We start from the raw sequence: 23,815 nt of genomic DNA on the forward strand, positions 1-23,815 counted from the left end.
TCCCCAAACCTCTCCTCCCATGTATCCTGAAAGGGCCAATCTTCACAGGCAGCAAACGGCACCTGTTATGTGGACCAAGATTTTAAAGGTCTATATTATAGGCACCTAAGTCCTTTAGAGAATTACGCCTAAGTCCTTTCTGCCCCTAAACATGCCTACTTTGGCATTAAGTGCCACTAGGCACCATGCGATAGGTGCCTATCTTTTTGTAGAATCGCGCCTAAGAAGATAGGTGCCTATCGCCCAATTAATTTTTATTTTATTTTCAATGATGAGCTTGCTAAACTAATTAACACACACACCCTTTTATGAAGCTACGTTAAGCTTTTTTATCACCGGTTTTGGCGGTAAAGGCTCCGACGCTATTAGAATTTCTATGAGCATTGGAGCTAATACTGCGGCTTCATTAAAGGGGGCCTAAGTTAGGCGCCTAGCTATAGGAACCTTTATAGAGGTTCTTAGTTTGGTAGTATCTACCATGAGTTTTTAGTTTGGTAGTGTCTGCTCACGTTCAATGAAAACTGCCTTCCACTACTACAGTGAGGCTTCCTCGGTGACCCGGTCCCTTTTTGCAGAAACTTCAGGAGGTCCCACCAGCTGCTCCCTCTCTTTATCTGGCCAATGTCTCTTTCACTTTCTGTAGTCTCTTACTAGAAAAATAAGTTGCACACTCTATTGTTTTTCAGTAACACATGAAGAATCCTTTCTTTTTTCTCTTCAAGTCCTTCAAGTGTTGCAGTTCATAGGAGATTACAATTAAGGATGCCTGCCTTGCAATGGACAAATCAACAAAACTATCCCAGTGATGTAACAAAGAATAAAGAACTTCCACTATGGGATGTCAGATTGACCCTATAGAGTAATATAACTCTTAGGCCTGTCAAGTCTTTACTCATCCCGATATTTTTTCATAGTATATTTTTCTTATTGTGCATTTTTCTTATTTTATACGAATAGAATAAGTTATATATTTAAAATGACTTAGCTTTTTTTGAGTGTATATATTTGTTAGATCATGCTGTACATGTTTTTCTCCAGCAGCGTTCAAAAAACGCTCCCCTCTGCCAACGCGTTTCGCCACGCTTTATCAAGGCTGGGGACACTAGGAAAAACACACAATTACGTCAAGTTAGAATAGTGGTAAACAATTACGTCGAGTTTAGAATAGTGGTATTACTACTTCAAACTCGACGTAATTGTGTGTTTTTCCTAGTGTCCCCAGCCTTGATAAAGAGTGGCGAAACGCGTTGGCAGAGGGGAGCGTTTTCTGAACGCTGGAAAAAAACATATGCAGCATGATCTAACAAATATATACACTCAAAAAAAGCTAAGTCATTTTAAATATATAACTTATTCTATTCGTATAAAATAAGAAAAATATACTATGAAAAAATATCAGGATGAGTGAAGACTTGACAGGCCTAAGAGTTATATTACTCTATAGCGGTGTTTTTCAACCTTTTTACACCTATGGACCGGCAGAAATAAAATAATTATTCTGTGGACCGGCATCAATCCGTGGACCGGCGGTTGAAGAACACTGGGCTAAGTCGTGGGCCAGACCACGCCCATCTCTACCCAATCTCCACCCCAGACCCCGCCCCCATAATAGTACTAATTGCACCTTGCGCGTCCCGTGCCTCATCTGGAAGCTGCAATGTCAGAGAGAAGGCTTCCGGTTCAGGAGCAGGATGCCCGTAGGGGCCACTGCCCTTGGCTTTTTGCACTGAATCATTTAGGAAGAGGGAGCTGGCACGAAGATAACGCCGCATCGATCGCACCGCGGACCGGTGGTTGAAGAACACTGTTTTGGTCCTGATGCATGTGCTGGCCCTGTGGACCGGCAGGAAATTTCTGTGGCCCAGCACTGGTCCATGGACCGGTGGTTGAAGAACACTGCTCTATAGGGTCAATCTGGCATCCCATAGTGGAAGTTCTTTATTCTTTGTTACATCACTGGGATAGTTTTGTTGATTTGTTGCCTTGTAATGGAGCATCACATAGTGTTGTCATATTCCCCCATTTGCTACAGCATTCTTGGCATTCTCAAGTAAATGATTGCAACTAAGTTGTGTCATTCTAAATCAACATGACCATATATGTTATATAATATGTATGAATGAAAAATAATAAAAGGGTGGGGGGAGGGAGAGGGGATATAAATATATTTAGAATATGATCTATTAGATATAAAAATGATATTGTGTATTTATCAATTGTAATTTAATATTTTGTACATTTTATGTAAAATTTGAAAATTAAAAATATTATATCAAAGTAATAAAAGGGTGGGGGGAGGGAAAGGGGGAAAATCAAATTTAGATATATAATGTATTAGATATAAAAGTGATACTATGTATTTATCAATTGTATTTTATTATTTTGTACACTTTATGTAAAATTTGAAAATAAAAAATAATGAAGAAAAAAAAAAAAAAATCAACATGACCAAAAAACATATTTTCTTTGGGTAATTACACCACAGGATGTATAGAAATGTATACATATAGAATAGTCTTCTGCCAAACATTGACAGTGTTCCCAAGTATCCTAAAGCTTAGCCATATGCACACACTGTTAGTCTTTGAATGCTCCTTATGTTTTCCAGCGAGCAACAATATTACGAGATTGCACTGATGTACACTGATTGTAATTTATCATTTGGCGATCGCTGCGCATTAAACAAAGTTGCTTTATTATTTGACAGAGATGTTGACCCCCCCCCCCCCCCCCATTCAGGATCACCATTTCAAAACTGGACTCATTTTATTTACATTATCTGTCATTTTCTTGTTCCCTTCCTGTTCCGCCCAATAGCAGTAAATGCTACAATTATAAAACTTATAAAAGAGACATAATAACATAAAGAAAAACAGGAAAGAAAAAGCATCCTATGACCTTCCAGAACTGCAGGGACTGGCTAACAAGCAATGTTTTCAAATGGCAGCCAAATAAATAAATCACCCCCTTCCCCCTTTTACAAAACTGTAGTGCTATTTTTAGCGCTGTCTGCGTGGTAACAGCTCTGACGCTTATAGAATTCCTATGAGCGTTGGAACTGTTTTGCCGCTTCCGGCAATAAATACCACGCTACGGTTTTGTAAAAAAAGGGGGTGGGGGAGTTAAATGCATTCATGTTTAACCTCCTAGGAACTTTGTTCCACAAGTCAGGCTAGTGCCACTGAAAGAACACCATAGTATAGTCTCGAGGGCCACAAATCATCAGTTCTAAACTACGTATAAAGCCCATATAGGAACAAGTCTAATTTCTCATTCAGATATTCTTAAGTGATTCCATGTAGTGCCCCCCCCCCAAAAAAAAAAAAAAAAATTAAGCAAATCAATTTGAATCTTATTCTACTATTGGAAGCCAGTGAAACACAGACAAGAACATAGTAACATAGCAGATGATGGCAGATAAAGACCCGAATGGTCCATCCAGTCTGCCCAACCTGATTCAATTAAAAAAATTTTTTTAATGTTTTTTCTTCTTAGCTATTTCTGGGCAAGAATCCCACGCTTTGCCCAGTACTGGCCTTAGTTCTTCAATATTTGCTATTATTTTCTGATTCTAGATCCTCTGTGTTCATCCCACGCTTTTTTGAACTCCGTCACCGTTTCCGCTCCACTACCTCTCTCGGGAGCGCATTCCAGGCATCCACCACCCTCTCCGTAAAGAAGAATATCCTTACTTTGCTCTTGAATCTACCACCCCTCAACCTCAAATTATGCCTTCTGGTTTTACCATTTTCCTTTTTCTGGAAAATATTTTGATCTACGTTAATACATTTTAAAAGTTCACCTTGTCCTGCAAACCACTATTGATGCCTACTTTAGTAGTCAAATTCTGGATCCTCTGAGACTGCCTAAGAACATGGTTTAGATTAAAGGTATTTAGTTGCTTATTGCTCTTGTATGATGATTATTTTATGATGCCGGACCAAAATTGAAAGATCTGATGATAAGTAGCCATTGATTGAATATTAATATTAAACTGAATGGAAGAAAATGTTTAACTCTGGGGCACTAGATAGAGAATCTATTTCAGAAGCCACATATGTCCTTCTCATCCAGGTCACGATCACCCCCAGATGTACGTAGGTACTGAAGCCTATCAAGAATATCCCTTAGTCCAGGGGTAGGCAATTCCGGTCCTCGAGTGCTGGAGCCAGGTCAGGTTTTCAGGATCTCCACAATAAATATGCATGAGATCAATTTGCATCTCAAGGAGATAGTGCATGCAAATCCATCTCATACATATTCATTGTGGAGATCCTGAAAACCTGACCTGGCTCCGGCTCTCGAGGACCGGAATTGCCTACCCCTGCCCTAGTTGATTGTGTCAAAAGTTGCAAATACATCCTTGCACGTGTCTCCCAAGAGCTGTTAAGACAGTCTCTAAAGCTGAAACTGATGTGTGTGAGCGATTCTTCTATTGTAGTGTCTAATGTCAGAAAAAAGAGTTATGAGAATACAGCGCCTAATGAAGGTCTGTCCTTGGAGAGCAGAGATTTGCTAATCACGCAGAATACCTTAAGAGTGTGATTTTACAAGAGGGCATCACAGAATAAGGTAAACAAGAGGACATGGTTTGAAGCTAAGGGGGGACAAGTCCAGGACAAATGTCAGGAAGTTCTGCTTCACGCAGCGAGTGGTGGATGCCTGGAATGCTCTTCCAAAGGAGGTTATTAAGGAATTCACTGTGCTAGGATTCAAAGGCAAATTAGATGCACATCTCCTTACGAGAGGCATAGAGGGATATGGGTGACTAAAACTACATCAGGTGTATACCTGACTGGGCCTCCACGTGTGCGGATCGCCGGACTCGATGGGCCATGGGTCTGATCCGGAGATGGCAGTTCTTATGTTCTTATGCCTATCTTATATAGGCACTTCCTAATATTCAGTACCCTAGAATTGTAAACTCAAAAGTAAAAACAGCAACTTCAAAAGTTTAGCCAGGGGTATCATCAAAACAGGTAACTGGAGGACAAAGGAAACTATTGACTCAAAAAATCCATCAATTCAATTATTGGGCCCAATCACTAATTGAAATACAAAAATTGTCAAATCGAAGCAAAAAAGAAACTGAAAACACAATCAATGTTTTGAGCTCCTGGATCTGCATCAAGGCACTTGTTCTCAATAATATGTCAAATTTGTTAACAGATTCATTTCAACTCTGTCGGCTTCAGGAAGTTTTTTTTTATTGTTTAAGACCACTGATCTCAAACTCGAACCCTTTGCAGGGCCATATTTTGGATTTGTAGGTACTTGGAAGGCCTCAGAAAAAAATAGTTAATGTCTTATTAAAGAAATGACAATTTTGCATGAGGTAAAACTATATAATCTTTCCTTTTGGCTAAGTCTTAATAATAATATTGTAATTTATAGCTAAAGAGACATATGATCAAGAAACTGTTTTATTTTACTTTTGTGATTTTGATAAACATACAGAGGGCCTCAAAACAGTACCTGGCGGGCTGCATGTGGCTCCCGGGCTGCGAGTTTGAGACCACTGGTTTAGACTTTTTGTGTTGTCATATTTTATAAAGACAACATAGACATCTACAGCAAGCAAATATCCACAAATTTACACCATCTTCTCATTCTCTCTGAGTGTACCTCTATATTTTATAAAATATGCACATATATCACCACTCCACCAGAACTCTACCCAAACTAAACTGAGTAAAACTATGTGTTGGTCATGGTGCATACCTATAAGAAGGTGACTGTACTTTTATGGTTTGTATTGTACTGACATCATATTTCTGTTACATGTTCTACAGCAATGTTCTTCAACCTTTTTACACCTATGGACCGGTAGAAATAAAATAATTATTTTGTGGCATCGGTCTGCGGACCGGCGGTTGAAGAACACTGGGCTAAGTCGTGGGCCAGACCCCGCCCATCTCTACCCAGTCTCCACCCCAGACCCCACCCCCATAATAGTAACACTAATTGTAACACTATTTTTTCCATTCATTTTTCATAGATGCAAACAATATAATCTTATTAACAACACATAATGGTTAACCACAAAATTAAATTACACAAAGCACACTGACAGCAGATGTAAATTCTCAAAATTGACATAATTCAATCACTAAATTCAAAAATAAAATCATTCCCCCCACCCTACTTTTGTTGTCTCCCTCCCTCTATGCTTCTGGCCTGCTCCCGCCTGGCCATTTTATGCCGCCCCCGGTGTTATCTTCAGGGCGGCTCCTTCTTCCTCACTGATGCAGTGCACAAAGCTGCGGGCAGCGGCTCCTTGCACGTACCACACCTTATCTGGAAGCCTTCCTTCTGACGTTGCGACGTCGGAGAGAAGGCTTCTGGTTCAGGCGCTTAGGAGACGCTGCCTGTGGCTTTGTGCACTGAATCAGTGAGGAAGTGGGAGCCGGCTCGAAGATAACGCTGCACTGAGCGCACCGTTGACTGGTGGTTGAAGAACATTGTTTTGGGTCTGATGCATCCTTGGCCCTATGGACCAGCAGGAGATTTCTGTGGACCACGGACCGGTGGTAGAAGAACACTGTTCTACAGTGTTGTACATGGGTGTATTTCTGATATTGTTTTATGTTAGTCCTGTTATTAAGTTTCCATTTATAGTTTCCAAGTTGACTTAATTTATTATACGAGAATATTTGTTTGGCCATTTTAATACTGTTATGCTATTAACAAAATTGGAAGTCTTACGTTAGATTGTACTAGCTGTACATCCCCTTGGGCAATCTCCTCATAAAGATGTTTAATAAATCGCAATCAATCATTCAATAAATAAAAGTCATTTTCAACCTGTAAACAGGCTTTACATGGGTCAAAACCTTATAAAATTCTCTAATTAGTGCCCAGAAGAAAGATGTATTGTGTTCCCTTATAGCTGAGCAAAGAACAGCTGGCTGTTTCTCAGACTTGTTTGTCCAACTTAGATTCTCTTGAAATGCTGCACAGTATTTGGGAGATTTAGAGGAAATTAACAAGGAATTGTGATCTAACTGGCTAGGCATATGGACACCTGCCGTCATTGTAATGCTGTGTTGTCTCCCTGCTCTATAAAGAATCCGTTTTTGGAGCGATAAGTTCATGGAAGTGTATTTGTTGTTCCATCTGATCTCCCAGGGGAGGATTTACTACTTCAGTTCATTTCAGTACTATAAATTATAAGGGTTTAAGTTGGCTAAGCCTAACTGTGGATTTCTATGCCTACACTACCCCACAGGAAACGTGTTAACGAGTTATACCAGCTCTTAATAAAGTATAATGAGCTAGAGTTTGGACAGCTGAGACTCACCAAAGATATGAAAACCTTTTATATGACTTGAACTTTGCTGATTGTATTTATTCACCCAAGAATCCAGATCCTTTTTCTTAGTTTATTAGATTTGGATTTTCTACCTTTCTTGTAAATCCCCAAGTCAGACTACAATAAAAATTTAAAATCATAATAAAATACAAATATAGACGCACAAAATGAATATCCCGGAACAAAATAAAAATATAAAATAACCATTGAAATCAGCCAGAAGCCCATGTAAACAGCCGAGCCTTTTACATAACTTAACATCGTATTTCTATAACCCTAAGTTCAATGTGGTTTACAAAAGCTATACATAATAACAAAGGAACAAAGCATTAGAGATTTAATCGACCAAATATTTTGAAAAAAGATAAAGTCTTCAGTTGTTTTCTAAAATGTTCATAAGAATGAGATGAGAAGAACAATGGTCAAAAAACCTTATCGTGGAAAGATGCTTGAAATGAAAGAATATGATCATGGTATTTCTTGCTTTTACAACCCTTGACAGAAGGAAATACAAAGAGAGCATGCGATTTTGTACTATTCTTTTGGGATGCTACTGAAAATCTATCAGCTAAATAGAGTGGGGCTAGACCAAATAATTTGCTTCAGCCAGTAATGACTGTACATGGCCATGCATCAATTTTAGAGCTGAAATCTTAAGTTGCAGATGACATTGAATAGTGACCCAGTGTAATTCCACTGCCATACGTTTTCTTGTCTAATAATTGCCTAGGAAGCCATATTTTGGAGTTACTATATCTTCTCAAAAGTGTTTGAGGAAAACCCACCAAAAGGAATTCCAAGAATTGAGCTTCGTAGTCATCATATTCAATAAAGAAGCTGAGGAATTCTTATCCCAGCAATGCTCAGAGTTCTAATCCTGTGGAGACCCAAAAAAAAGCAACTGTGTATAGCTCCAGTAGTTGGAAAGTGGGACCGGTGCTGTACAGACTTCATCGTTACTGTGCCTCAAAATTGGCAGGGAGAGACAGAGATTAAATATGCCAGTGTTTAATCATGAAGAAGTGGAATCTGTGCAGAATGTCAGATTCAACTCTGGCCACCTTGTTGGGCAATCTGGATGGAATGTGCAGGTCCTTATCTGCCAACATTTGCTATATTACTATGCACTGACATTCTATAGTCAAAAAAGCCAAGACCCTGGTACTCTGCTTTGTCTAATTAACAGAAAGTCTAATGACCATCAGGGGAGGGGATTTCCTCAAAACTCTTAACTCAGTCTGGCCAAGTGTGAGTTTCAGGTTATGGGAAACGAGTAACTGACTCACTGCCTTTAAGCATACCCACAAATACATTAGTATTGTAAGTGAAAGTATACAAGTATTTGTACTTACTGTTGCTTATTTTTTGCCACGATAACACTTCAGTTATTGATAAGGCTGTGTCTGTGAGCCTGTGTTTGGTTGTGGTTGAAGAAAGTTCCGTGTTCTTATTGGCTATTCCTGGTATTTCATTTTCCCATTAATGTTTTGCAGTATCCTTAAACTCTACCATGAATATAGGAAATTTGGGTATATTGTATACTGCCTTCTTTAGACATAGTCTAAGAGATGGAAAAATAGAAAAAATATAGATAAGATCATATGGCCTATCGAATCTGCCTATCCATGTTGTTGTTGTTAGGTGCCATCAACTCGTGTTTGAGTCCTAGCGACTTGATGAATTGCGGATCTAAAAAGAAATCAGTTTTGTGTTAGTTCAGTAAGGTCCTCCAGGGTCATCCCCATGGTTGTTTTCAACATGTCTAGCCATCTGATTACAGGTCACCCTCTTTGCCTCTGTTATACCTTCCTCTCTCATAGAGATCCTCTCTGCTTGTCGCGTTGCTTTCTTGAACTCAGAAGTCTTCATTTCCACATCAGGAGATCATCCCAGCGAGTGTAGCGAAACCACATTTTTTTTTTTTTTTTGTATGTGGTTTTGCTACACTTGCTGTGAACTCCAGGCATGGTATTTTTCAAGAGATCTCACTGAAATAATTGAGCATATGGATCAATATACCTTTTCTATCATGATTTAACAGCAAGACTCCTGAGGCAGGCCTTTTAGGGCCGAAACATGATATAAAATAAAAAGGATTGAGCACCATCCGGTCTTCTTTGTTGTCGTTTTGTGCTTCTCACTGTTGTGAAGGCTATTCCCCTGGCACCTACATGTCCTCTTGAAATTACTGCATGATATGGATCTCCACATACGTAAATAAAAGCTTTCTAGAATCATCATTTGCATGTGTATGTGATCTATGCATGTAAGTACTGCAGTTACACACAGAGATGCTTTTAAAGTAGAGGCTAAAGGGTCATGGATTTCATATACCACCTTTTCTGTGGGTAAAATCAAAGTGGTTTACATATATTATATGTAGGTACTTTTTCTACAAAATACTGATTGGAGTAGAACCTGTAAATGCAAATCAATTGTTTTCTCTTTCAGAGAGTACAAAGACTGGGGAACATGCCATGAAGTTACTAACCCCCTCCTTTACAAAGCCGCACTAGCGTTTTTAGCGCCAGCCGTGGTGGTAACTGCTCGGACGCTCATAGAAATTCTATGAGCATCGGATCTGTTACTGCGGCGGCCGGCGCTATAAACACTAGTGTGTTTTTGTAAAGGAGGGGGTAAGTAATAGACTGAAAACAATTAGGAGAAAATATTTTTTCACTCAGTGTGTAGTTAAACTGTGGAACTTAGTGACAGAGGAGGTGGTGAACGTAGTTTTTATAGCTATATTTAAAAAAGATTTAGACAAATTCCTGACGATAAATTCCATAATCCATTATTGAGGTAGATCTGGAGAAAGCCACTGACTATCTTTGAGGTAAGTGACATGGAGTTTTGTTACTTTTTGGGATCCTGCCAGGTATTTGTGGCATGGAATGTTGCTACTAGTTGGGTTTCTGTCAAGTACTTGTGACCTGGATTGGCCATTGTTGTAGCCAGGATACTGTGCTAAATATTGCTCTGTCCCAGTATGGCTATTAACCATTGTTGGAAATGGAATACTGAGCTAGATTGATCATTGTCTGACCGAGCATGGAAATTCTTATGTTTTTATGATTAAAGTAAAAGAAAGAGGGAAAAGAAACGAGCATTCCAAAGATGGGACCAATAAATTAAGGGCAAAAAATTAGTATTTAAAAGGTACAAAGGATCTGTAAAAGAAAATCACAAAGAATATCTGGGAAAGCTGAAAGCAGTAGGGAAAATAGTCGGGAAGGTACAAGCAAAGCAATGCATAAGTAAGGCAGTAAAAAAAAGATGTGGTGCTTAACGGAAGACATGCAGAGGTGGGCTTTTGTGACTGAAAGGAGCAAAAAAGATGACTTTGTGGAAGGCAATCAAAGCTAGAACTACTAACCAAATATTTCCATTTAGACTATAGGTAGAAATAGACAGTAGTGGGTTCTGTTTATTTATTTATTTATTGGAAAAAGTATTGCCCGCTACACCTAATTTGCTTGTAGCAGACAACCACATGAAATCTATGCTGCACCGTTTATATAAAAAGGGTCCATGTGCAAATAGCCAAATTCCAAATGAACAAAATCTTGGGGCTGGGTGGAATACATTCTAGAATATTGGTAGAGTTTAGAGAAGGTTTGGTAGATTGACTGGAGGATTTGTTCACCACTTTTTTTGTAGCCGAGAGGTTCTGTGAAAGTAGGAAAGGGATTCTGAATTTGTCAGTATTAGTGGAAAGCATGGATAGGTAGATTGGAAAGGCCATATAGGGCCATATTCTGTAAATGGTGCTAAAAATTTGGGTGCCCCCCCCAAAAAAAAAAAAAAAATACAGAGCACTGAGCACTGTTCTATAAATGGTGCTCTGAGTTGGGCACCGTTTATAGAATAACATTTAGCAACCAGGGTCCATGCCCAGTTTTGGCACAAGGATTTGCACCAGCTGAAACCTATTGTGTAAATTAAAGGGTAAAGGGGGATGGGACTTGATATACCACTTTTTCTTTGTGGTTTACACTTTCAAAGCAATTTACATATTTTAGACAGGCACTTAATTTGTACCTGGGCAATAAAGGGTTAAGAGACTTTCCCAGAGTCATAAGGAGCTTCAGTGGGAACCAAACTCACAACCTCAGGGTCCTGAGGCAGCTGTTGTAACCACTGGGTTACTCTCCCACAATTAGGCACAGATCCCTGAATGCTGTAATACCGCACATGTCTTTAGTGAATCCCCACCCCCGACCTGCCCATGCCCTTCCCATGGCTATGCCCCCCTTTTCAGCTGCACACTAAAAGATGTATGTGCACATCTGTATAGAATAGCGCTTAGCAAGATGTGCGCGTGAATCCAAATTGTTGCCAGTTAACTTCGGTAATTGGTGTTAGTGCCCAATTATTGGTGCTAATTGGCTCCTTACCCAGATTGCGAATGCAAATTGGAAGCATGCCTAAATTTACATGTGCAATTTTTCATGCCATATATAGAATCAAGGTGATGGTCTTTATCTGCAAGAGGATGTGGTAAGAGCGGATAGCGTAGCTGGTTTTAAGAAAGGTTTGGACAAATTCCTGGAGGAAAAGTCCACAGTCTGTTATTGAGAAAGACATGGGGGAAGCCATTGCTTGCTCTATATCGGTAGCATAGAATATTGCTACTGCTTGGGTTTTGGCCAGGTTCTAGTGACCTGAATTGGGCACCATGAGAATGGGCTACTAAAATATTAGTAATATGTCCCCAAATCGATTTCCAAAAAACAGTATCTTAGGGCAATAAAACAGTAAATGATCCAATGTTCCTATGTCAAGATGACAGTGCCAGCATCTATTAGACTTTGAATTATCCAACTTATTCAATCTAACCGGGGTCCAAAAAGAACGATGCAACAGAAAAAACTGTTTGTTTCATAGATGCTGAAGCTGTACACCTCATCCTCCAAGACCAAATACGTAATTATAAATACTGTAATTATTCTATATGTGCATATTGATGCCAGTATCTCTATACCGGCTGGTGTTTGATGTCCTAGTGTAACTTACCTGCTAGCACTTATCCGGATACTGATATCCAGAAAAATAACTGGGTTAAGTTTGGAATCGCAGATGAGATAAGAGGGGTCTGGGATGAGGTGCAATGGGGAGACTGGCCAGGGACCTTTTATTAAGTGCAAGAAGCAGGGTGTGTCGGGGTGGAGGATTGACATCTATTACTGAATACTTATTTCTAGCAAAGCACATGAACAACTACAGGCTTTCACTGACTACCAACGTGAGCTATATCTCTTGGCCTAGAGGTGAAAGGATATTCAACAGTTTGACAGTCTTCTTCAGCCATCTGTTGCTCCCCTTCCTCCGTTCAACACACAGGCATTCAATTAAGAAACTTTTAAATCAAATTGGGTTTCTGTCAGAGAACCCAATTTAGAACAGCATGCCCCACTCCAGCATTGGACTAATGAGAGGGTTATGACACTTTCAGCTGTGATAATGGCGGAATTCTGACATTTCATGAGTGCAGTGCCATTCAGATCTACGATGCAGGGCAGAATGTGACTTTTGTATAATAAGAATGTCACCATCGAAGCACGATGGAGTTGAGAGATGGTGATTCAGCGATGTTAGGCACGATCAATAAATATGATGGCATGTACACAGCCTTGATGCCATAGACAGAAGCTCTGGGGTTTCATCTTCTCTTCTGTACTTTTCTCCATGCAGATAAGCCTGAAGTGCTCATTTCCGTCAACTACCCACAGGGTATCACGAGAGAAGGAGAGCCGCTGGAACTGATATGTACAGTACTGGGAAAGCCCAAGTAAGTTTGAGTCATATAGTTCATTTACTGGTCCAAGATGAGGGAAATTGAGGTGGAAGAATGCCGAGCAATTTGAAGCAAAGTATAAGAAGTGACAAGAATCTCGGTGCTTCAGGTTATGTGCCAAGCAGCAGGACTTTTTTTTCCAATTGTCAATCAGTCCCATTTACTACAAAGTGATGCTCTGGGGAGTTTGTGCAGTGGTAATGTTTACTTACTTTGTACCGTTCCAGTAGCCACATGGTCCTGCAGTGTATTTTATCTTGTATTAGACTAAAACAAGAATAAATACATTCATAGCCTGAAATTTTAGCCTGAGCCAATAAACGATATTGTGATGTAAAAGTTAAGATAGAATGAGTTAGGGAGATAACATATATTTTTGAGATGTTGCTCCAGTCTGAACCTTTACTAAAGTAGATTTGGGTCAGTACTAGCAGCACATACCATGTTCTTCTCATGTGGAGTCCATGTGGGTCAGTGCAGAGCATGTGGTTATTTTTCCGAAAGCAGTCTTCAGTATGCAGTTGTGGCATAAACATCTTTGATATTAATCTTTTGCTTTTTTTATTTTTAATGAGCTGCCTAAAATGACTGAATTGCTGATGCTGAGGTTAATATTCAGAGTCGTTTCTATGTCACTGTCTTATTTTGAAAATTGTTAATTCCATGTGCAAGTAAAAGGAGGTGTTTTCTCCTCATGTTGCAGTGGAGATGTTCCTAGGGTGGGGGTGGGGGGACTATGCTTGTGGTTTTATATTTTCAGAGCTAATCTCATTGATCTAGCTGGACAAAACATCCACAGAAAAAAGCAAATGAAAGTCTCTCCTGCGAAATCCAGTGGTCTGAAGCATTTCCAAAGATTGCAGCAATGTGGCTAGTATGAAAATTGCCCTCATGAGGGGTACATCTAAAAGGAACTGCCTACTTTTGGGCAGAAGGAAAATTTATTAATAGCATTATTCTAGTGATTACACCGAGAGGCAAAAATCCACACCGAAAGGGGACATATGATATCAACAGATCCAAGAAGCATTGAAGGATAAAAAGTTTTTATTGAACCATAAATCTGATTATGGTTCAATAAAGGCCTTTTATCCTTCATTTATTCTTGGATCTGCTGTTTTCTGAGTGAGATTTTTTAGTTATTTACATGCTTAAATGGCTTCTTATGGATTACCGCCTTGCAGAAAAGTATGCACCATGATTTCCTGGCATCTGCTCTGCTTTTTGGCCTGCGCACACAAGTACAGTGTGAATTAGAGAATTTTATCATATATACACGTACTTGCCAATATCCAGGTGTAGTTATATACGCAAGCAGTAGGACTGGTGTCATGTCTTCATGTATGTGGGGTTTGGCAATTTTTGCTAGTATTCTATAATTAAAAGTAGGTACTTACTTTTTCTTATAGAATAGGCTTAATATAGGTGCCTAGTTATATACACTCTTGATGTCTTCTGAGATGATGCATAAAATGCAGATTCCCAAGTCAAGACTGACACATATGAAGGCCCGTTTTACATAGTACGTCAAGACCCGAATTGAGACATCTAGGTCGGGACATAGTCAATTCCAATAGTGTTTCTGTTACATAAACAGAGGAATCTGTACATTAGGTGATGAGTCTGTTCTCGCAAACTGTTGCATAAGGTTATCAATCTCATCTTACAGCTCCTCCTTCTCCTTTACTAGTGGAGTATAGTGCCCGCTTCAGTTTTTCCTTCTGCAAGCAAACTGAGAAGATGTGTTCTGATCTGATCTGTTCGGCTCTGCTCTGTTGGGTATTATTCTGTTTTGCAAGGTTTCGGTGCCAAGAGGACTCCATATTTGGGACTATTTTGCCTGGGAGAGGACGAGGACGTAGATTCTGAAAGGGCCAGCCGAAGCCCACAGGACAACCCCCTAGTGCAGGGGTGTCCAATGTCAGTCCTCGAGGGCCGCAATCCAGTCGGGTTTTCAGGATTTCCCCAATGAATATGCATGAGATCTATTAGCATACAATGAAAGCAGTGCATGCAAATAGACCTCATGTATATTCATTGGGGAAATCCTGAAAATCCAACTGGACTGCGGCCCTCGAGGACCGACATTGAACACCCCTGCCCTAGTGAAACCTGATGAGCCAGCTTGCTTTGTGTTTCTTCAAGGCTCATGGTCTGTTCCCCTGAGAGCCATCTTGCCTTCTGGTTTATTAGAGGCTTGAGTACAGGCTGTGGGGTCCCTTTTTGGTTGCTGGCCCCATTTCCCTGTGTTACATTTCACGAACCAACTCTCCTGAAAATCAATCAGGATCTACCACTCCTCCATCCCTGTTCGCATTTGTCTTCTGTGGTTCCGCTCCAGGATCTCCCTACTTCTAGAAGACCCTGCAATAGAGATACCCCAATCAATATCTGGCATGTTTATTGTTTAATTTCTTTTTATCTATATTTATAAAACAAAATATGTTAACCTCAGCTATTAGTAAAACTTCCCCTTTTCTAGATAAATTCTGAATGTCTACTATTAAATCTCTGTCCACTTCTTCCATCTGTGAATGTAAATATATTTACCATTCTCTCTTTCCAAATTGATCCACAGTGATCTTGCAATTGTGTGGCTTTAATAGGATCTATAACATATAATGCTACTCCCCCCTCCTTTTCTACCTACCCTGTCTTTCCTGAACAGATTATAGCCCGGTATAACTACATCCTAGTCATGGTTCTCTGTGAAACACATCTCCATGATCGCCACTATATCCAACTCATCTTCTTCCATCACAGCTTCTAGATCCAGAATCTTGTTTCTCATACTTTGAGCATTAGTATATACTGCTTTCCAGACACTGCACCCTTTTCCCATCCATGTAGAAGTATTCAGTGATTTACTTACCTGAGGGCTTATACTCATCCGGGGGCTTTGATTACCCTTCCATATCACTTATAGTTTAAAGCCCTCTTCAGTAGATTATCCAGCCTGCCACCAAAGACACTTCTTCCCTTAATAGATGTATACTGTACCATCTCTGCTCAGCAGCCCTTGGAAAATCATCCCATGGTCCAGGAAGCCAAAATAATTTTGACATCACCATCCACATAGCCATGCATTCATTTTGGTGACGGGACTAAATCGCGAGACAACGGCGCGCCGACAACTGAGCGCAGACAAATGAGCGCAAGGTTGATGGCGCGCCGAAGAAAAGCACTATTTTAAAGGGCTCCGAAGGGGGTTGTGGGGGGGAACCCCCCACTTTACTTAACAGACATTGCGCTGGCGTTGTGGGGTGTTTGGGGGGTTGTAATCCCCCACATTATTCTTAAAACTGAACTTTTTCCCTAAAAAACAGGCAAAAAGTTCAGTTTCAAATATAATGAGGGGGGTTACAACCAGTGTTCCCTCTAAGCGGGCGGGTGTTGTGAGCAAACTTTTTTCACTGTGAGCTAAAAATATCGGGCGCCAGCAAGTTATGAGCCAAATAAATATGTTGTCAAAGTTGCTGATACATGAGGACGAGGTATTCAAAGGAATTTTAGGCCTACACGCTAAATTAAATAACGTTAAATAATATTTTTAAGAACACAAAACAACGCATTAATTCTTGAAAGTACAAAATTCTTTATTTTATTTTTTTTTACCAGAAAAACTCAAATTTATTTTAAAACAGTCTACAGAAATTGTAGGGATGAAATGATATCTTAATAAATGTTTTACAACAAATGTAGTTATGTCTGTTACATCCATATGTGTAAACTGTAAATTAAAAACAGTCCAGAAGACAATACGTTTGATGCTTTCAATTTCTAGACAATCTATCAATTCCAGCTTCTACACAAAAGTATAAATACATTAAAACAAAATATTGAAAACCATTTTATTGGGCACAAAGTTTGCCTTCAGTGAGAAGAGTTCACTCAATATGTTGTAGAATAATTGTTGTGAAACTGGAATGGAATCAATTCTTCACTCAAGTTAGATATCATCAATATCTTCATCATCATCCCCAATATCATCAAACTGGATTTCATCGTCATCACCGGGGCCAAATGTGTCCGTTTCATTGATTTTAGCATGTTCTGGAAGTTCTCCATAGGCTTTTAGGCTCCAAAATTCTTTATTAAGATTGTTCTCTTCTGCCTTTTTCTGATTTCCAAAAATTGTAAACACTGTCTATGTTTACATTATTTCCTGTGGCTAAATAAAGTTTGATTCTAATTAGGCATTCCAAATGTTCTACTCTTAACTTATTACGAGTCTTTGTCTTTATAGCATTCATCAAGCTAAATCCTCTCTCACAATCGGCACTTGAAGCCTGAAAGGTGCCACACACGTCTAATAGAGCATTTAGTCCACTGAACTGTTTATGCTGCTGAGCAAAATTGTACATTTCCTGAAGCGTTTGTATAGCTCCTGCTTTTACTTTTTCAGCAATAATATATTTGAACTCCGAATATTCTGAAATAAGCTGCCTTTTGAAACAATGTTCATCATCTTTGTTCATTAACAGAAAATAACGGTTAGATAATCGTGAAAATTGTTCGTTTCCAAATGTAAATTCCTCTAAGTTGGACGGATTTGAGATACAGTCTTTGTCGAAAACACGCCAGTCCTCTAATTCATTGTCAGGAAATCTTTTGTCCATATGATCACAAGTTTGTGTAATAAATGTAAGAATATGATCTGTTTTAATTACAGAATTACAAGATGAAATGAGAGTTTCAACATTTTCATTGAAATGTGGTTTTTCTCCCAGATATTGAGATCTGAGTTTCCTTAATTTGGCTTTAGTGAACTGGAATGCATCCAAAGGTGCCAAACAACTCTTCTGAAGAAGCTTACACAGTGATCCAAGCTCCTCAAGAACATCGCAGAGAATAAATAGCGCAACTTTAAATTCCAGATTACTCAATTTAGTCAGGCAGTATTTGTGCACGGGATCATTGTCTTCTTCCACCTGTTCTTGACAATATTCTAACAGGATGTCATAATTTCTAACCACTGCACTTACAGCAAAGTGCCGAGACAGCCACCTAACATCATGTATAGCTTTAAATGAAATGACATCTGAGTCTGCAGCATTAGCAATATCCTCCAGTTTGGCTTTTCGTACGCTCGATCTACTGAAAATCGTATACACGGTGCGTATTAGAGTTTCGATCTCTTTCATGAATGGGATCGTTTTCCATGCATCGTCTATGCCTAGATCTTCGCGGTGAGCTACACAGTGTTGCTCTAGAAGATGAGGAACTGATTGACGTAACTTTGCAGCTACACCATTATGCTTCCCAAGCATGACTGATGCTCCATCGGACGTGAACATGACCATACGACTGAAATCTAAATCGTTCTCACTATAAAACTGCTTTATAGCATCAACTATAGCTGTGCTGTCACAAGCAGTTAGATGTTTGATGCCAGCAAAAACTGTCTCATGAATGTTGCTGCCACTTCTTCTAAATTTAATGTATATTATGAGCATTTTCGAAACAGAAATATCAGTACTTTCATCAATTATTAGGGTATGAAAAGGAGACCTCCGGATTTCTGTAAATGTTTCCCGTTTAACAATGGCATTTATGCAGTCAAGGAACTCGAAAGCATAGTTTTTGCTTCTCCAGCTATCAGGTATTTTTACGTATTTAGCCATGTGATTGTGAATTTCCTGGACGGATAGCATGGACGAATTCAACTTTACCGCTAGCAATATATTATCAATTAAAATGTTAACTTCCTCTGGACTTGATTTATATCTCTGTGCGTATTCGATTCTGTTGTTCCGACTATCGGGAGTTTCTTTCAAGAAATTCATTAGAAAACCTCGGCTTTGATTGTGAAGCTTTTGAACCGCTTCTAAATGAGAATTATGATTCAGATGACGCTTTAAATAATCAATTTTCCACTCAGACCAAGTCTTCCCTGTGCTCCATTCTCCGTTAACACCTGCTTTTCGGCATAGGGAGCAAATTAATGCGTTGTCCGTGTCGCTATATTCGAATATTTCTTTCATCGCCACTGTTTTCCGTCCACTCGCGTGCGGCAACGTGGTGTCAACCAAAAACTCGGTCAGCCATTCCTTCTTAAATTGGCTGCGCTTTTTCTTTGTGCTGCTACCAAACTCTTCATTCTCTTTACGCTTCGACATTTTCGAATGGATGTAAAAATTATTTGACTGAATCTATGGAAGATCGCAAAAGAAAGTTTATGCACACGCTTCAAACGATCGAAACTTGAAAAGAACTTGCTTCATGCATGTATAGATAAAAAATGGCGCTCGTGCGGCCTCAGTTTTGTAGCGCATTACTAATTTACTAGTAGTAGTACCGTGTTTCCCCGATGATAAGGCAGGGCCATCAAATAAGACAGCCCCCCCTTTTTAGACAAAAATATAAAATAAGGCACCCCCGCAAATAAGCCACCCACCGATACCTGCGCTTACCCGAATCGAGTGGTACGGTGGGTGACTTCATGTGGTGCCTAGTGCAGGAAATCACTCGCGTCTGCTCTGACCGCCTCTTCCTGCACGAAGTCGGGCCTTATCCAATCAGGAGCTGCATGTCAAAGCAGCTCCTGATTGAATAAGACCCGGCTTCTTGCAAGAAGAGGCGGTCGGAGCGTACGCGAGTCCGGCTGCCTCTCCTTGTTGGCGAGCTGAGCGGACCGTCGGGATCGACCCCCCGCACCCCCTAGGTACGCCTCTGCAAGTCTTGCCTTGCCCGGATTTGCCGCTCTCTTCCGGTGTTACTCCCCCCCCCCACCCGACTCTCCTCTCGCCGCCCTGCCATCTGCCGTACGCCTCTTCCGATCGCCCCCCTCCCTGCTCGCACCCCCACCCCGACGTCCGATTCCTCCCCCAGCCTCCCCTTACCTTTGCGACGCGTTACATGGACTGCCAGCTCGCCTGCCTGCAAGCACGTGTGTGCGCTGTGACGAGAAACTTGTGCGCTGCGATGTAATATTTTGTGCGCCAGCGCACGCCAGCGCAGCTTAGCGGGAACACTGGTTACAACCCCCCAAACCCCCCACAACGCCAGCGCGATGTCTGTTAAGTAAAATAGGGGGGTTCCCCACCAACACCCCCCCGTCGGAACCCTTTAAAATAGTGCTTTTCTTCGGCGCGCCATCAACCTTGCGCTCAGTTGTCTGCGCGCCGTTGTCTCGCGCGATTTTGTCTATGAACCATTCATTTTCCAGGATGCATGCTTGTCTGTCTGACCTGGCCCTTACCCTCAACAGGGAGATTGTTCACCTAACGTACAGACTCCTGTGTATATTAACAGAAAAAAGATTATCCAGGTAAGAACCTAATCTTTCATTAACAAAGGCTTTGCTGAATGAGGAGCATTTTCTCAAATATATACAGATGTGCAGAATTGCATGTGTATTCGTCTGCATGTGCAGTGGGATCAGCCATTTTGAAAATATACACATTGAAAAAATAAATGACACCACTTGGCAATTTCTTTTTTTTAACTTTATTTAGTTTTCAAATCCAACAGTTTCTATTTGCCTTACTGGGACAGACCAAAAGTCCATCAAGCCCAGTATCCTGTTTCCTGTAGTGGCGAACCCAGATCACAAGTAGCTGTTCCATTTTACAAGCCAGATCTGTACGTTCTATCATTTAAGAAATGAGGCTGCAATACAGTATTTATTTTTCTTCAGTTTGGGGGCCGAAATAACCAAGGGGGAATTAAAGAAAATTATTCTCTTTATCCAAAATGAGCACCTTTTAAAAACTGATGCGTACCTCTGAGCTGGTGTAAAACCAAAAGAGGACATTTTTTTCCTCATAAATGTGTATTCCCTTTGTAAAACTGGGAATACACATGTAGATCTTTGTCCCGCCCAAGATATGCCTAAAACAAGCACCTAGCCCACCTGCTTGAAATTGCTGCATGGTGCGATCTCTCCATTCAAATAGTGGTTTTACACATGCATGCAATTTACACATAGAGATGCTTCCAAATTAGTCCCCTTTATGTGGCGAAGGCATGGCAACATTTAGCAAAGACTACACGCTTCACCTGAATGGAGACGCTCATGGGCTCAACTATTTGCATATTAACTGCATGCATGAAATCTGGAGATTGGATAAGGGGTGGGCGGAAGGGGTTAATGGGAACGGGTTAGCTGGTGGATGGAAGGAATTGGGAAGGCGTGATTGGTGGGTAAGGGAAGAAGGGATGAGTCTCTGTGGTTGTGGGGACTGAGGATTTAAGTGAGGGAGGACGGGTGTTTGTGGGGAAGGGTAGCGGGGAGCAAAAAAAGTCCCACCCATCCCTTGCTGTATTTGTGAGGCGGTAGAATTTTTTGGGTTGGGAGGCAGTGCTTTTGGAGTCACAGCTTTGGCGGAAAAGGGACTGATGAGGGTCAATAAATTGGATAAAAGCTTATGGCTTGCTCGAGTGTGCCACCGCCTCGAGCAATTTGGGTTTTCGGGCTCTGTGATAACGTGGGCCTGTGAGGGAGGAGAAGAACCGAACAACTAATACACCACTGTCTAGCTGGCAAAGGCAAAGGGATATGACATTGTTTGCAATATGTTAATTAAAGTTAATGACATGCTATTTGTTATGCTAAGGTGATTAATAAAGCTGCGACCGTGTTCATGCCACCATAATTTTGCATGGGACATTTTGTGGAATAGCGTGCACGATTATGGACGAGCGCGGGCGAGTGCCTAAGTTAACATTATTACCTGCTGGTTGCCTTGACCAGACGCTTACCTTGAGAAGTAGCACCTCCTCTATAACAATAAACACCCAATCTTCTGTCAGGAGCATTTCTAGCCTTCCAAGGTCTCTCTCCCTAATGAGCTATTCATCATGTGCCTTTAAGCTTCTTTTTTTTTAAATTAAATTAATGAGATGCTTAGGACTGTCCTGTCTTGCATTGATGTGGAACTGCACAGTAAACTGACATTGCACGATTGCTGCACATTTCTGAATTGTAAGCAATGTGCCCGCCAGTTTCAGCTGCTCTATCTAGGGCAGTGTTTCTCAACTCGGTCCTGGAGTGACCCCCCCCCCTTGCCAGTCAGGTTTTCAGGATATTCCACAATGAATATGCATGAAAGAAATTTGCATCTAATGGAGGCAGTGTATGCAAATCAAGTGTATGCAAATTCATTGCAGATATCCTGAAAACCTGACTGGCAAGGGGTTTTCAGGATATTCCACAATGAATATGCATGAAAGAAATTTGCATCTAATGGAGGCAGTGTATGCAAATCAAGTGTATGCAAATTCATTGCAGATATCCTGAAAACCTGACTGGCAAGGGGTTTTCAGGATATTCCACAATGAATATGCATGAAAGAAATTTGCATCTAATGGAGGCAGTGTATGCAAATCAAGTGTATGCAAATTCATTGCAGATATCCTGAAAACCTGACTGGCAAGGGGTTTTCAGGATATTCCACAATGAATATGCATGAAAGAAATTTGCATCTAATGGAGTCAGTGTATGCAAATCAAGTGTATGCAAATTCATTGCGGATATCCTGAAAACCTGACTGGCAAGGGGGGGGGGGGGGTCACTCCAGGACCGAGTTGAGAAACGCTGCTCCAGGGCAAGTCAGTAACAAGAAGCAGCAGTTTCATAAGGCATTACAGACTGCAGTCTGTCCAGACTTCCTGGAATCCTTGTGCCAATGCATTTTCTATGCAGTTACTATTTTACTGTGAAGGGTGGAGGGGTCTGGTGGCTTTCTTCTAGATCTGCATTTTCCTACAGGTCCTTCAGCAGATACTGAGTGAGGCCCATCTGTCCCTCTGTTTTATTTACTTATTTATTGATTTGTGCTGTGCTCTGGAATTTGGCTTTTGGCTACATAATCATGAGAGCCTTTGCATGCTTTTGGTCCAGGAGTCAGATTAATTTGCACATTTGACTTATCCTGAAAACCAAACCTGTGTGAGGGTGCCAAGGACAGAGACTGAGAAGGTCGGCTCTGATTGATGCACCATAAAACATTGCATTTATCAGTTTTCTAAGTCACATTTCAGGTCTAAAAGGGGTCCCTAAAGAAGTGAACATATTAATTAAAAATAAAATAAATCATATAGAAAAACAAACACACTACATAGTGCCTCAGGGGTAGAGATTAATTGGCCAACATTTATCCAGTCCCCCTGTTTACCCACCCTTGGTCCATATGAACCTTTTTGCTATTGAGGAAATTTCTATGCTTTCTTTACCTTTTTCTGGAAGGTGAAATAATCTCCAGCCAAAGCTCAATGTGGGGGCAGCGGCTAAGGAAGCAAATAGAATGTTAGGAATTATCAAGAAAAGACTGGAAAACAAAGATGAAAATGTTATAATGCCTTTGTATTGCTCTATGTTATGGCCACATCTCGAATACTATGTGCAATTCTGGTCGCCGTATCTCAAAAAAGATATAGCAGATTTAGAAAAGGTATAGAGAAGAGCAATGAAAATGACAAAAGGGATGGGACAACCAAAATGTCTACATAGGTCATTCTTGCTGTTTTGAGAATGGACATTTTCTCTACTGGATTTCTTGACGTCTTTCCCAAAACATCCAAGCTCAGACTTAAGAACATAAGCAATGCCTCCACTGGGTCAGACCCCGAGGTCCATTGTGCCCAGCAGTCCGCTCACGCGGCGGCCCAACAGGTCCAGGACCTGCGCAGTAGCTCCCTATCTATACCCCTCTATCCCTTTTTCCAGCAGGAAATTGTCCAATCCTTTCTTGAACTCCAGTACT

General features: G+C 40.6%; 1 protein-coding gene across 7 annotated transcripts in view; it reads left to right on the forward strand.

The window, feature by feature from the left end:
- The window catches only part of CADM1 (cell adhesion molecule 1), a 752,856-nt gene that overhangs the window by 625,806 nt on the left and 103,235 nt on the right, over window positions 1-23,815 (forward strand). For all 7 annotated transcript variants that reach the window (XM_033918796.1, XM_033918799.1, XM_033918802.1 and 4 more), the window contains one exon: window positions 13,007-13,103. In XM_033918796.1, coding sequence (XP_033774687.1) covers window positions 13,007-13,103 — 97 coding nt within the window. The remainder of the gene's footprint in view (window positions 1-13,006; window positions 13,104-23,815) is intronic.

This window comes from Geotrypetes seraphini, chromosome 13 (genome assembly GCF_902459505.1).
Source record: "Geotrypetes seraphini chromosome 13, aGeoSer1.1, whole genome shotgun sequence".
Taxonomy (NCBI): Eukaryota; Metazoa; Chordata; class Amphibia; order Gymnophiona; family Dermophiidae; genus Geotrypetes; species Geotrypetes seraphini.